This window comes from Anabrus simplex, chromosome 2 (genome assembly GCF_040414725.1).
Source record: "Anabrus simplex isolate iqAnaSimp1 chromosome 2, ASM4041472v1, whole genome shotgun sequence".
NCBI classification, from domain to species: Eukaryota; Metazoa; Arthropoda; class Insecta; order Orthoptera; family Tettigoniidae; genus Anabrus; species Anabrus simplex.
The window spans coordinates 56,166,379-56,181,449 of record NC_090266.1 but is presented as its reverse complement, the minus strand read 5'-3'; the positions used below and the strand labels follow the sequence as shown (position 1 = coordinate 56,181,449).

Sequence of the window (15,071 nt, the reverse complement as noted above, 5' to 3'; positions counted from 1 at the left end):
AAGCAATGCATCGGTTCGTTCAAGTGTCCGAATGAATCGATTAAGAACGGTGAACTCACGGCACACGATTCAGTTGACTCGCAGCAGACAAAGCTGAGTGGCTCACTCACGGTTCAGTGGGACACACACACACACACACACACACACACACACACACACACACACGGTACATTATCGGCACACTGGACATTGGCGGGGAGCCGAACTTCCGCTGCAGCGAGACATACAGAGCTATGGCACATTGAAGGAATCGTACGCAGTCACGGCTCAGTGAGACAAAACACACACGCGGATCATTATCGGTACACTGGATATTGGCGGGATGCCGAACTTTCGCTGCGGGCGAGACGTTCAGAGCCATGGCACACAGAAAGAATCGTACGCAATCACGGCTCAGTGAGACACAATACACACATGGTTCATATCGGCACAGTGCTCATTGGCGGGGAGCCGAAATTCTGCTGCAGCGAGACATACAGAGCCATGGCATAGAATAATCGTGCTCTAAGACGGGCTCTCGCTCTCAGCTCATTTAAAAATAATACCCATTTTCATTCACTGTCCTCTTCTTACAGGGAGGTTTAAATAATATATGAATTTATTTGTAGTGTTAAGAAGGTAGTCAAAACATAATTCCAAAGTAACTAGCTAGGAAATAGGTAGGCTATTAGGTTCTGCTATTTATTATTTTAATGAATCAGTATTACAACTGAGTTGGCATTCGACAATTAATTCAACTCAACTCTCTAGCCTACCTTAAGACTGTCATGCTCGTGACTACCCAAAATTGTCTGTTTTATATTGGGAAGAACCGCTCAGTATTTTCTCAGCTCGTATGTCACATCATTGCACAAGACTTCAATAATCGAATTACGAGATCACTGATGTACGTGGACAATGGGTAAGTGAGCCGACTGACGCAAACTTAAGAAAAAGATGTTGAATCAGAAAACCACAGGGCTACTCTGCATCTCGGGTAGCCTATACAATATACGACGATTTAAAAAATTATCTATTGTAGAAAGAGACATATTTTCAAAGATGACCGAGCTAGTTGGCCATGCGGTTAGTGTCGCGTAGATATGAGCTTGTATTCGGGGGATGGTGGGTTCGAATCCTACCGCCGGTAGCCGTTAAGATGGACTTCTGTCATTTACTATTTTCACACCAGACAAATGCTGGCGTTGTACCTTAAGGCCACGGCCGCCTCCTTTCCACTCCAAACCCATCGTCGCCAGAAGGCCTGTCTGTGTCGGTGCGAGGTAAAGCAACTTATTTGACTTAGGCTACATTTAATATGTAGGCTACTTACTGCGAACACAGTTATTTTTACATTCAATTCTATATATAATAGAGTTGTGACTTACAGAGAACTGAGGGAAAACCATAAGTTAGTGAATAAAATTATTATTATTATTATTATTATTATTATTATTATTATTATTATTATTAACTATGCAAGTTTGTACTGTAATATAACGAGCATGTATAGTACCACACAAGTGCCTATTTCTTCCTGCATTTCATTTTTAACTTATTTGTTTTGTCTTGTGTACTTACGGTGAATACAATGAAATGTCCATGTTGTCTGAAACAATTTAACAAAAGACTAGGCAAACAACTGAGAGGGAATCTCCCACCCGGGTGACAGCTTTAAATGCAGATCACTGAAGATTGTGCGTACAGATATTTTTTCGTCTAATTCTATATACTTATTTAATGGAGTTGTCACTGTGGGGGAAAGGCTTCAAAACTTCATACGAAGAGGTGGCTTTCAGAAGAAACCTGAATCTGAAAGCTAGACGACGCGTAGGAAATCAGTTCATAGAATGAATACCAGATGGCAGCAGCAAGCTTAGAATGTTGTTGCTGCTGTCTTATCAGTAGACACTCAGGAACGGTGACTCTAATGTGCCGTGAATCGCGTCACGGTATCTATTCAGTAATGCTAGTGTAATCAAATGAATCATTTCAGTAAAATGAATTGAATATCCCATCACTACTAACCAGTGTCCAGAACTTACTCCAAACACTGAAAAACTCATCCAACAAAAGATGCCAGGCGACTCAAAGCCGCCCCAAATAATTCTGACAAATACCTCGGTAATTAAATTACATGTTTAGGATTTTATTTCATGTTTTGGGCTGTAACAGATCCATCAATCCTGTCTAAATACAGGGTATATCTTCATTCTACCGACAAAAAAATCGGGGATGCTCTTTGAACAATGGCGCAGTCGGATTGGCGGAGAAAATTTGTCCTTTCGAGAAAATGAGGTTACTTTGTTGATTCCGGGTGCGCAATTCAAATTGACGAATTCGCCGTATTTGACCTGCCATAGCACAAGAAATAGTTACATTGGTACGTTCTGTTCCTGTGTGTTTCCCATTATTAATTTACTATGTATGGTTGTAGAAAATGAGTTCTAACATGGAAATTAATAGTTTATAAAATATTTTCTTCTATGTGTGAGGGATATGTCCTGCAAGTTTGGGTACCTTAATTCTTACACACTTTATTTGTAATGTTAGTAGGAAACAGCCTCAGTTTTAGTGCATACACACTGCTAAATTTATCATGAGATTTTGCTGTAAAGTAGTTTGTGTTCTAGCTAATTCAGGATAATTTTTCTCCCGTCCCCTTCCTTTTCATTCGCAATGCAGTCCATGCACTCAAATTGTTGCAGCTCCATAGACGCTTCATCTCGACATATTCCTTTTTATTTCATTTTTTGTATTTTATAGAATGTTACAGGTGATTCAGGTAAAAATATCATAAAATGAGTTCCTTTAAAACATTAGCCGAGGATTTTTCCTTGGTGAATTCCATCCAGGAAGCTTGGGAAATATTTTATTTTCCGGTATTAACAAGGTATCCGCTGATTTACGAAAAATCTTAAAAATCATTTTCCACCATAGTTGGAACATTAGAATGTTTTGGTCTGCTCCAAGTTTTTCGGGACAAATACCTCGCTGACAGATTTCCCCTTTTTCACTTTTCAATACTACCACCTGTACTGAACCGACATCTTTACAAAGTTATCTAATCACAGTGAGGACAACTCTATTTAGTGAAGAAAGTTGGAACTTAGGCCTATTTTAATTACTCGTATAGTTCTTGCAATTTCCTCGACGATCGGCACGCTGTTGAAGCCCAGCTGTCCGGCTGTGTTAACATTCCTTTCCCGCGGTGTGCCAGTATTTCCCCAGTTCGAGATACAGAGTTGTCAACTCTCCTCCGAACATTATAGGTTGGTGGGCAGTTGGAAAAACAGTTGATGGTTGGCCACTGAGAGCGAATGGCGACACTGGGCAGAATTACGTGCACCTGTGCAACACTGGAGACCGGACAAGCGAGCCGGCTGTAGGAGCGGCACGCTTTAGAAGTACTCCACGGGGGGGGGGGGCTGCAAATAAAGAAGTGGTAGTGTAATCCAGACGCTCGAAAGACATCTGGCATTCGCAAATACGATATTGGAACGGCCAGATGGCTCTGTTGTACATTTGCAATGTGCGTTTGGCGGGCATACCTTTGCTAATGTTGTTGCTGTGTGTCATTGAGGTGAAGTGTGTCGATTTTTCCGCCCTTAAGTATGTTTTTTAAAGGTGATTAGAGTTTGTGGTTTAAAATCGAGGTTGCCCATAGCAAAAATGCATCAGAATATTATCGAGGATTACGTGAAGCCTGTAGTGAGAATACAGTACCCAATAGCACGTTTGCACGATGGGTCAAGGCGTTTCGTGTGGGTCGGAATAAGTCTGCGGACTTGCATCGCACAGGTCGGCCGTCCATTCAAGATCAGATTGATATCGTGTTCAGTCTCATTTCCGTAGTCCATCGATGGACTGCCCGGAAATTATCCGTAGAGGTTGGTCGGTGTCAGTGTCGCACATACCGATGAAATGTCTTAATATGAGGAAAATTGCGTCCCGTTGGGTTCAATATTAACTCACCGAAGTACAGAAATGACACGGGTATGTCTGACTGGCATCCACCTGGATAGATAACGCAACGAAGGAGACGCAGTTCTGCAGCGTATTGTCGCCATTGATGAGAACTGGGCACGAGCCTACGAGCCTGAATTAAAGCGTCAATCGAATGAATGGCGTCACCTAGCTTCGCCATGTCCACAGAAATTTCGACAGGAGCCCAGTCAGGTGAAGCTTATACTGATTGTGGCATATGCACACGAGGGTGTTATTCGTGATGCACTTGTGCCTGAGGGACAAACCGTCAACAGTGACTGCTATTGCCGATTTCTCGAGTGACATGTGCATCCAGCTATGCGGTGCAAATGTCCATGTTTATTGCGAGACGATCGCCCTACGGTGTTGCATGACAACGCACGTTGTCATGTTACAAACAACGGTGGCATTGGGAGGTCTTGTAACATAATCCGTACTCACCAGATATGAGTTCTTGTGACTTCGACTATTTTCCGAAGTTGAAGGAACCCCTCCGAGGCCACCGATTTCCTGACGTGGCATCTGTACTCCACGCAGTAGGGCGCTCCGTCGCTGTCAGCAACAGAGACCTCATTGTCACCGGTCCCAACGGCTTCCCGACATTGCGGGTTACTACACTGAAGGAATGTAATGCACTTACAAATGTTAGTTCATTAAATATTGTGTTCTATCAGTATTGGCAATACTTTACTTACAGCCCTCGTACAATGCTTAACGTTTTAGTCGCTGGTCGTTAACGAGGAAATGTGAGAACCATACCACAGTTGATACAACCAGCTAATCATAAGGTTGTTTTGAAACAAAATTCCTCCAAAGTATTGACTGTATGCCTCTTAGAAATGCATAGCGTTTGGTACTGAGAACCTTTTCAACCGAAAAACCCATATTTTTCACTTTTAATTTACAGTTTAGTATTCAAAATAGTCCATAGCAACTTTCTCCTCTTTCCTTTCCAATCGCCGCCAAAAACCAATGTGAGTTGTGCGACGTTAAATCGCTAGCAACAAAGAAAGAACTACCATTTATGAGACTGAGCTGGAATGACGGCTCAATTGAGGTCTTGTCTCATTTAACAGGAGCCGGAGTGTCGTACATGTGTAAGATGACGCCGAGTATTGACCGTTATTGGAAAGGGTACATCCATGCACAGTTTTCGATGACCAAATAGTGAGACAGTGTCGGAAGAGTGGCTTAATCGAAGGGATAACCACTGTGAACGATAGTGTCCCGGTGCACAAAATATGGGGTAACATTCGGTCCCAAATGTTCCCGTAAAAGGACGCCAGTGCAACTGTCACCTGCTGAGCTTCGAGATGTGCAGGGAATGGCGTGACAGAAATCCACAAACCCCACATGAGATGCAGCTCCTATTGCGAACACGCCATCCAGAAGTCTTCGGCTGCGGTGCGTATATCATAATCTTCCAAACGCAGGTTCAACTGGAGAGTACGTTATGAAAGACACAATGGACGAAGCGTATATTGAGCGTCAGTGGTCACATTCTTCTGACCACGTACCGTAACACTGATGATAAGGGGCGCAGCAAATTTGTTCCCCACTGCCAAGATACTTTTTCACCGGATTTAGTTATGTAGGGAAGTTAGCACTGCATATTATTACGGTGAATGCTGCCTGCTTTCAAGCATACGTTATAGCCCCATCCGTCGCTTGTCGAGGACTAACCTCAGCTGCGACTTCACATGGGTAATGTGGAAAGTTATACCGTCACAACATCTCTCCGCTTTCATAAGGAGATGGGAGCAGAAGACTGGGACCTGTGTTATCGTATTTCAGGTTAGCTCAGTAAAGAGCCCTGATGGCAGTCCTATGGATTACTGTGCATTCACACTCTGAAATGACGCCTTAATCATCGCCCTCTGCGTATCCGGAGTGATCTATGGAAAGCGTGTTATGAGCAACAGGATAGAATTTCCATGGCCGTTCTCAAACACAGTTTAATGCAATGGAAACTACGAAGTAGAGCGATATTCCACAATGCTGGTGGTCCCCTAGAACACAATTGGTGGCATATAAAATCATGCGGTAAGAACACTTTTAGAATCCGTTTGATATATCCCGAACAACTTTCTGGATTTAAGGCTTGCTATCCTAGACTTACGTCCACGAGCTAGGATGAAAGGGGTCATCATTTTATAACTGCAGCAAGAACACACACGCCACAGTAAGTTTTGCATTGCCAAGCGCGCCGTATCCACCCACTACTTAGTTCTTTCTGTTGAAACTGGGAGAATAACATACCTGGCATTAAAGGATATATTCAAAGTGACGTCCCAAACCTCTCAAACACATTTGCCACCTAAATGGATTTGAGACACTCGGCGAATCTGTCTGGAAGATGTTCACTGAAACTTGCCTAATATTCTTTTGCTTAAGGGTCACTGTACACTTTACGTTCAACGCCGTCCGGTGGTAATAATCACAGGGATTTAAATCGAAGATCTAGGAGGCGACAGATGTAGATTTTGAAAGTTCTCATCTCATCGCGTTTTAACAGTTAATGAATGGAACCGGCACACCTCGCCAGACGAATAATTCGCATATCACTCTACAAAGATGATATTTATAATAACAAAAATAATTAATATTAGTAATATTTTCATTGAGTTTACGTCCCACTAACTACTTTCACGTGTTTCGGGGAGCAGGAATGCCGGAATTTTGTCCCGCGGGAGTTCGCTTTCGTACCGGTAAATCTACTGACACGGGGATGACGTATATGAGCACCTTCAAATACCACCAGTCTGAGCCAGGATCGAACCTGCCAACTGGGACTTAAAAAGCCACCGCCTTAACCGCCTGAGCCATTCAGCCCTGCTCTCTACAATTTAAACACATTCTAATGCGAATATCACTTATTAAACAACTGTAGTAAAAGAAATTCATACAGGAACATCATTGTCTAGATAAAAATCCATTAACACTAGGAATGACAACGACAATAAACCGTAGAATTCGATAAGTTGACTTCAATTGTCAGTCTTGTATATGAACACTTCATCACTGTCCTACACGTGGTGTGAAAACTGAGTCGCGCTGCAAAATTTTAAAACAATGACCCCGTATGATCCTTGTCTATTATTATTATTATTATTATTATTATTATTATTATTATTATTATTATTATTTCTACTGCATCTGACTCGACCAATTTCGGGAACACCTCTGAAATGGCACGCTCTACAATCACTAGTTATCAGTACAGTTTGTTCTATAGTCCTTATCACCTCCCTACTGACATATTCATACACATCCCAATAGCAAAGTAAAAGTTCGCTATCCAGCGCGAATTCATCTCGCTGTAGGCTGACCGTCTTACTAATAAACGGTGTATAACTTTTATACAAGGTTTATACGCCGTTTATGTGAAATTCGTTACTAATAAACCGTGTATAAGCCTCCTGTGTATACATCTGTTATAGTTATTCATTGGATTGCTTATACAGACCAGGACCCTTGTATAAGCGTTGTATAGCAGCGAGTAACGGAAAAAGAAACGAGTGAGCAGTTTATTTTCGTGGTATTTATTGTCTACAGTAATATAATCGTGGTGAAATATTCGACTTATCCATTTAACATTGAAAGAATGGACGATAACGTTGATGATCTTCACGATATTTTAAACATAGAAGACATACACAGTTCAGAGGTTATGGACGCTAGACATCTTCGTAAAGTAAAACACTTTAAAGAGACGGAATGGCAATGAATAACTATAAAATAAATTATGGTTGGGCGTATTTTTGTGTAATAATGTGTTACTGCTTAATAGACTTTTGATATTGCGAGTTTATTATACATTATCTGCCCCTACAAAGATCTTTCTCAAATTTGAGTACCTATACAATGGGATATATTCCTCGAGATAAAAAATGGCATAACTTGAAAACCATACGTAATATGATTTCCATACTTTGTAGTTGAATACCCAGAAATATGATGTATAAATGCCTAATAGAAACTTTTTTGATCAAACCTTTCTTTTAAGCTACAAAACTGTTTTTCCTTTCTCCTAAAAAGTAAGGATTTTGAAATGTGTAACCTTTTCAACTCGCCGATTCAATTACAATTGCTTACGTTTTCCGTACTACCCCAGGTAGGAGCTTTTGATCTTAGCTTTTCCATTTCTTTCTTGGCGTTCATTACACACGCAAGCTGAAGAAATGTTGATATCAATATAAGTCAATTTCCAGCTGTCTCGTGGAATGACAATGAATAACTAAGTTATAAAAGAAATGATGGTTGGGCGTATGTTTGTGTAATAATGTATTACTGCTTAATAGACTTTTGAAGTTGCGAGTTTATTACACATTATCTGCCCCTACAAAGATCTTTCTCAAATTTGAGTACCTATAAAATGGGACACATTCCTCGAGATAAAAAATGAATGAATGAAAACCATACGTAATATGATTTCCATACTTTGTAGTTGAATACGCAGAAATATGATGTATAAATGCCTAATAGAAACTTTTTTGATCAAACCTTTCGTTTAGCTACAAAACAGGTTTTCCTTTCTCCTGAAAAGTAAGGTTTTTGGAATGTGTACCCTTTTCAACTCGCCGATTCAATTACAATTGCTTGCGTTTTCCGTACCATCCCAGTTAGGAGCTATTGATCTTTTCTTAAGCCTTTCCATTTCTTTTTCTGGCGTTCATTACACAAGCAAGCTGAAGAAATGTTGATATCAGTATAAGCCAATTTCCAGCTGTCTCACTTAGTGTTGCCACTGCCTTTTCGATATGCCGTGCTACTGTGCGACTTTCCGGAAAATTTTGCTCGTAGATAAACAGCAGAAGCGATCATAAAGGCAGTGAACGTGCGAAATACGCCAGTGAACTGCAGGAAGATATTCCTACGCCTTGGAACGAGTGTATACGTTCTGTATAGTAATACAATGCGTATACCTCGTTTATTAGTAAGAAAAAGGTAAAACGCTTAAACAGGGTTTATTCACTGTTTAACTAAACAAGAGTTAAACAACTGTATAAGGACTTTTTATTAGTAAGACGGTGACTATACAAGTCCACACTAAATTTCTAACGTGCTTTAGCCGGGCTCAGTGGCTCAGACGGCTGAGGCGATGGCTTTCTGACCCCAACCTGGCAGCTTTGACCCTGCCTCAGTCCGGTGGTATTTGAAAGTGTTCAAATACGTCATCACCGTGTCGGTAGATTTACTGCCACGTAAAAGAATTTCTGCTGGACTAAATTCTGGCACCTCGGCGTCTCCGAAAACCGTGAAAGTAGTTTGTGGGACGTAAAGCAGGTAACATTATTTATATTGCAACAAAATCCTTCTTCGATTGATGTACTCAAACCGGTCTTAAGCCAGGTACAGATTTAGCAGCAGCGCCTCGCAAGGCTCCATTCAATTCACCCACGAAGCAATGTCGTTGTCTAACTTGAGCAGTGTTAAAAATACGGCAACGGCGTGAGATACCTAATTTTGTTTTTCAGACTATTTATCAGTATCACCAACACACTAACGCTCACATATCCGGTTCATATTGTTCTCGACCACCCTGTACATTACACACATAGCGCCAGTTTTAGTGGAACCGAGCTCGATAGCTGCAGTCGCTTAAGTGCGGCTAGTGTCCAGTATTCGGGATAGAGTAAGTTCGAACCCCACTGTCGGCAGCCCTGAAGATGGTTTTCCGTGGTTTCCCATTTTCACACCAGGCAAATGCTGGGGCTGTACCTTAATTAAGGCCACGGCCGCTTCCTTCCCACTCCCAGCCCTTCCTTGTCCCATCATCGCCATAAAACCTATCTCTGTCGGTGCGCCGTAAAGCAATTAGCTGCAAGTTTTAGTGGATACCGGTCAGATAACTTCAGACACCGATGGGAAGTGTTCAAAAATAAATGAAAAGTTCCAATAAGCAGAGATGGTTTAGGAGGGTTTAGACCAGTGTTTCCCAACCTGGGGGCAATCGCCCCCAAGTGGACGATTTGGGTTATCAGGGGGGCAATAAATAACTGTGGGGAAGGGCGATTTGGGGGCGATGAGTATTCAAAGGAGGAAAATTTAAATTGTACTGTACAGTAGAATTTGCCGGTTAGCACGAGTCACAGTCTATTCTCAGCCGGCCAGTTCACTGCATTCACCCCTCACCGTAGTCCCCACCTGTTGTTGCTCAGAGCGCCCTCCCCCTGCCATCACAATACACTTGCCATTGACCTATTTTTTTAATGCTATTTGTTCGGGGCGTCGACCTATAGAGATCTTTTGCCCCTACTTGTAACATATGATATGAACTTGAGTGTAATTGGAATTGCGGAAGTGTAAAGTGTTGAATGTGAGGAAAGGAAAGTTAAGGACGGCACAAACATCCAGGCCCCAGGCCAGGGATATTAATCATTTACAATTAGAAACCCCTGACGCGGCCGGGAATCGAACCCGGTGCCGCCGGGTGACAGCCGGACACGTTGCGTTCGTCTTCAGTCTCAACTAGCCTTTGTGTGCCTCGCCATAAGTTTTGGTGCGTGTCTTTTCTGTTTTTGTGCGTTTGTTTTGAAATCCAGAAGTTCATGCACAATGGATAAAAAAAAAAAGAAGTGTCGTCAGTACTCAGCTGAGTATTTAAAATTCGGTTTGATCGCGTTACCGCAAAATGTGCAGTTTCCACACTGTCTTTTGTGCGATAAAACATTTACTCGTAATGAAGCCATGAAGCCTTCGCGTATGAAAGATCATTTGACCAAGTTACAAATTCCGGATTGAATTCTAGATCTCGTTTGAAGCTGCGGATAAGCTTGATAACTTTGCAGACGGAGTTTCTGGATCTGAAGTATGACTGTGAGGTGAACATTATTTTCAAGCAGAGCGGTTTCGAGTTAGTCTGAGTGAAGCTTATGGACACTTATCCACAACTGTAGGAGAAAACCTGAACCACTCATCATCTCCTTCCCGTCAACATATTTAGTTGAAAAAGGATTTAGTTCTGTAGTCCAGCTCCTCACAAAACAAAGAAATAAGTTGGACATATGCCTCAAAGGAGACTTGTGCCTGAACTTGATGAGCATAAAGCCGGATATTCTAGCTTTAACTGAAATACACCAAGCACAACGCAGCCATGGGAAAGGTAAAAAAAAAACAATAAAAATGTTTTCAAACTTTCATTAACGTTTTCAAATTTTAACTGTCACCTTCTTCAATGTTTCCAGATTCCAATTTAAAAATGAAAAACATGTATTCCTGTTTCTTAAATGTACGGCACGTCAATGATCTTAGTTTATTATTTCACTGCTTTGTTCTTTAAAATCTCTTTAAAAATGTACATTGTATTTTTTCTATTTTTGAAAGTGGCCGAATAAAACTCGTTTGGTTGTTTTATATACGGTAATAAAATTGTTTAAAATAATAAAACTGCTTTATTATGTACACTTTACTTCAAATTAAAATTAGGCATACAGTGAAAATGAAAGGGGGCGATAGGTGTTGGTGAACCTCCAGAAAGGGGAGATGGGGGGAACCGCTGGTCTAGACAGACCCTGTTGTATCTCCATCGAAATACGTCCGTGGTAAGGGACGCATTTCCCTTGGTAACTCCTTTCCTTCTCTGCTTTTTTTTTTTCCATAAATATTCCTCTTCCTTCTTCATTCCTGAACTTCTTTTCAGTGTAGATTTCTCTATTGAATTCAACTTGTGTTTTACTTTCCAGTGAGCCGCCATCAGTCGAGCTGAGGGACGTGGCCAGTGAGGTGACCTTCAGACACCAGGTGTCCATTAACCCTCGAACAAAAACAGCAAATCAATTTCGATTGAAATTCAAATGTTATAACAGTAATGATAAAAGGAATTGATCCTCCTGTGGAACCATTTCCGTACAAGAGGACAAAGGAAGTGCTAGAAGAAATGAGATACAACAATTACGTTGATGTCCAGTTGAATCCGTTACCTTACCTGAGAGATGTTCCTCTGGAGGAAAAACAAAGTTTGTTCATCTCCAAGGTGCGTCAGTGTACCAACATCGTGAGAGGTCCCGCCAGAGAAACCAAATACACCATCCTCGTTGAACTTCGGGACTTCGTGAGAGATAAGCAAGCCACGTTGTCACCAACTGTAGTATGCCCTGAGGTTATTAGAATGTTCTTAGCTCACTTGACGTGGATAAATTGTCCTGGAGAACCTCGACCACTAGATTACGATGATTACGAAATAGAAGATGAAATTATACATACCCATTTCCCTGAATTAAGTATTCTCTACCAGTTAATCCTCTATTGTTTGCAAACTATATTTTCTGATCCTTCTGGTTTGGAGAATGTGGTAGATAGAATTCTCGTGCATAAAATCCTGAATCAGTTTCAGAGTGACTGCCCTGCTGAACGTACTTACATGAAAATGATTTTGTTCCGGATATACCGCAATTTTCGTAACTTACAAAGCTTTATCCGCAAGCAAATTTCTAACATTTTGCTCTCATTCATCTATGAAAGAGAAGATTTTGCTGGAATTCGGGAAATATTAATTCTCTATGAATCTATCGAAACTGAATTAGCATTGCCCTTAGAGAACGAACACAAGTTATTCCTTCAGAAAGTTTTAATACCTCTTCATGGAACTAAGTCTTTCCCTATCTTCCAAGAAGAGTTGTATTCATGTTTAGCTGAATACGTTTATATGGATAGCTCTCTCGGAAAGATGATATTGGACGGCATGATTGCATACTGGCCAAAAAATAATAGTAGAAAGGAAATAGTGTTTCTAAGACAAATGAGAGAGTTTGCATCAACGATGGGGGCAGTGGACTTTCCAGCGATTTTAGAACCATATTACAGACACCTGTCTAAAGTTGCATTAACCAATCATTTTAAAGTTGCAGATGAACTCATCGGTCTCTTAAAGGACGACTTTATATTCAGGACAATAGAAGAGTACAGTGAGTTATTAATGCCTATCATTGTACCAGCTTTGAAAAGGATCTCGGAGGAACACTGGAATAACATGATTGCATACCAAGCGCGTAAAACACTCAGACGTTTAGAAAAGTGGAGTTTCAATTTGCATTCGACATGTATGTAAGCTAGGATAAATAAATCACGTTCACGATTTCATGTATAGGCCACTTTCTTGTTTTATGTAGCTGAAGTTCCTCGCCTCAAGTCATTTTCACCTCCAAATATTTCACATAATTTATATTTATCGACGAAAACGTTTGTTACAAAAACAACAGCTAACTGCTTCTCATATGCCTAGTGAGTATCGAAAACTTGATGTAGTTAAGGAAAGAAGTAGATATTGACATGACATTTCAAAAGTAAATGTGAACAGAGGAAAAATTTTACAGCACATTTTTAAATCAAAAAAATATTTCACTAGTGTTCCTTCTGTTTTACTCCCACTCCTTGTCCAACAAAGTTCTCTCATGGCTTCATTGTAAGCAAGACTTGATAAAAAAATTTACTACTCTTTCTAAAACAATATAAATAGTGCAAGATCATTGCTCTCAGTATATTTCATATGTGTCTGAGCCCAAAGGTGGTACCGCTGCCACCAGATTCTACCAGTAAACACTCGATATATGTGGAAGAGCACTCAACATATCCCACAAACTTAAACTTAATGATGGCATTCCACATGATTGCAGCACGAAGACAGGACCAACTTTGGGCCGAAGAAGACTATCCCGCCCACATTATCGAGATCTAGAAATTGAAATATTATTGTCGTTCTTCAGATATGATAATAGTGTACTCTCCTTTACAACACTATTCAAGAAGTTTGGGCAGTAAACTTGTCATAAGACAATTCACCGATGCGTGTACTGAAACACAGTATAATACCTTTGGATTAAAATCCATTGCCAAGTGTTAGTGACAGAGCTAACTGAAGAAATATTAAAATATGTAAACCTGTTAATGAAAATAGCTTCAGATGGTATGCTTGGTCGCCAAGTGGCGTAAGTCAAACTATCCCATTTTAAGACAAACGAAGTTATAGAATAATCACCAAAATCTGCAAGTCATCAAAATATTCAATTAAAAAGGATAAAATGGAATTCCAGATTTTTTATAATATATGAGGAAGGATTTCCACTAATGCCATTAAAATATACAGCAAATAATGAAGAGCGGTGGGATGATCTGAATTATTTCCATTAACATTTTAATTAACTGCTTACAGTAATGTACAGAATAATTTCTTATCCTACGAGGATGTACAAAAAATATTGTGATAAACATAATGAAATGTATTTATTGTCCTCAACATTTTCTGTGTGTTTTATTAAATAAAATATTTAAATTTTAGAAGTCTCCTGCCGGCATTTTTCAAACCACTCACTCCCTTTAACTGTCACAGTAACAGAATAACATTGTAAAGGCCCAGTTATTACATATAATGACATGAGGAATGTATGATACGTAATATGTAGGTATTTTGATAAGTGTCCATTTACGTAACTTTCTCATTTATGTGCATATATTGTAACCTTGCCAAGAGGATACCAGGACTCCAGTGTTGTGCGAATGTATTCATGAAGTCATATTGTCTCAGGCGTAGTTGCTGTTCGTTGTAGTCATATTGTATTGTTATTGGCAAGGTATAGAGGAATATATCAACTACGTGAAATGAAAGAAATACTTACGAAAGTGACATTTATTTCCTAAAACACAAAGACAAATATTGAAAATAAAAGCTAAAATAAAATTGTCATGTCGACCAAAGAAATAATGACATCAGATAAAATCTCAAGGGATCCTGTGTTACTAATACATTGGTTTGGCTTAGTTACTGGCTTCATAATGATAACCATTGTAAATTAAATGCATTTTAAGTTGTTAAAAGCAACGAAACCCGAAATTGAAAACTAAATAAGTCCTCAAGTTAACCATGTGAAGGTTCGGTTTCTCGAACACACGATTGCCAAACTTCATCCTTAGTAAGGATGCCCAATGATTATAACGTTAAACTCAGCCAAGCATTTATTTTAATTTAAATAAAATTGGTGCGAATAAATGTTCCATTCTGTAATCGCGGAACATCGTGACTTGTTGATGACTTGAAAATGCATAATTACATAAATTCTGTATGTTATAATGTTCCTTTGCGTAAAGAAAAGGAAATTTCATATCAAACA

At 40.0% G+C, this 15,071-nt stretch overlaps 1 protein-coding gene across 1 annotated transcript in view; it reads left to right on the top strand.

Moving 5' to 3' along the window:
* The window catches only part of LOC136864925 (serine/threonine-protein phosphatase 2A 56 kDa regulatory subunit epsilon isoform), an 81,003-nt gene extending 66,738 nt beyond the window's left edge, over positions 1-14,265 (top strand). The window contains exon 2 of the mRNA XM_067142333.2: positions 11,652-14,265. Within this exon, the coding sequence (XP_066998434.2) occupies positions 11,777-13,015 (1,239 nt within the window). The 5' untranslated portion in view covers positions 11,652-11,776 and the 3' untranslated portion in view covers positions 13,016-14,265. The remainder of the gene's footprint in view (positions 1-11,651) is intronic.
* The last annotated feature ends 806 nt before the right edge of the window (positions 14,266-15,071 follow it).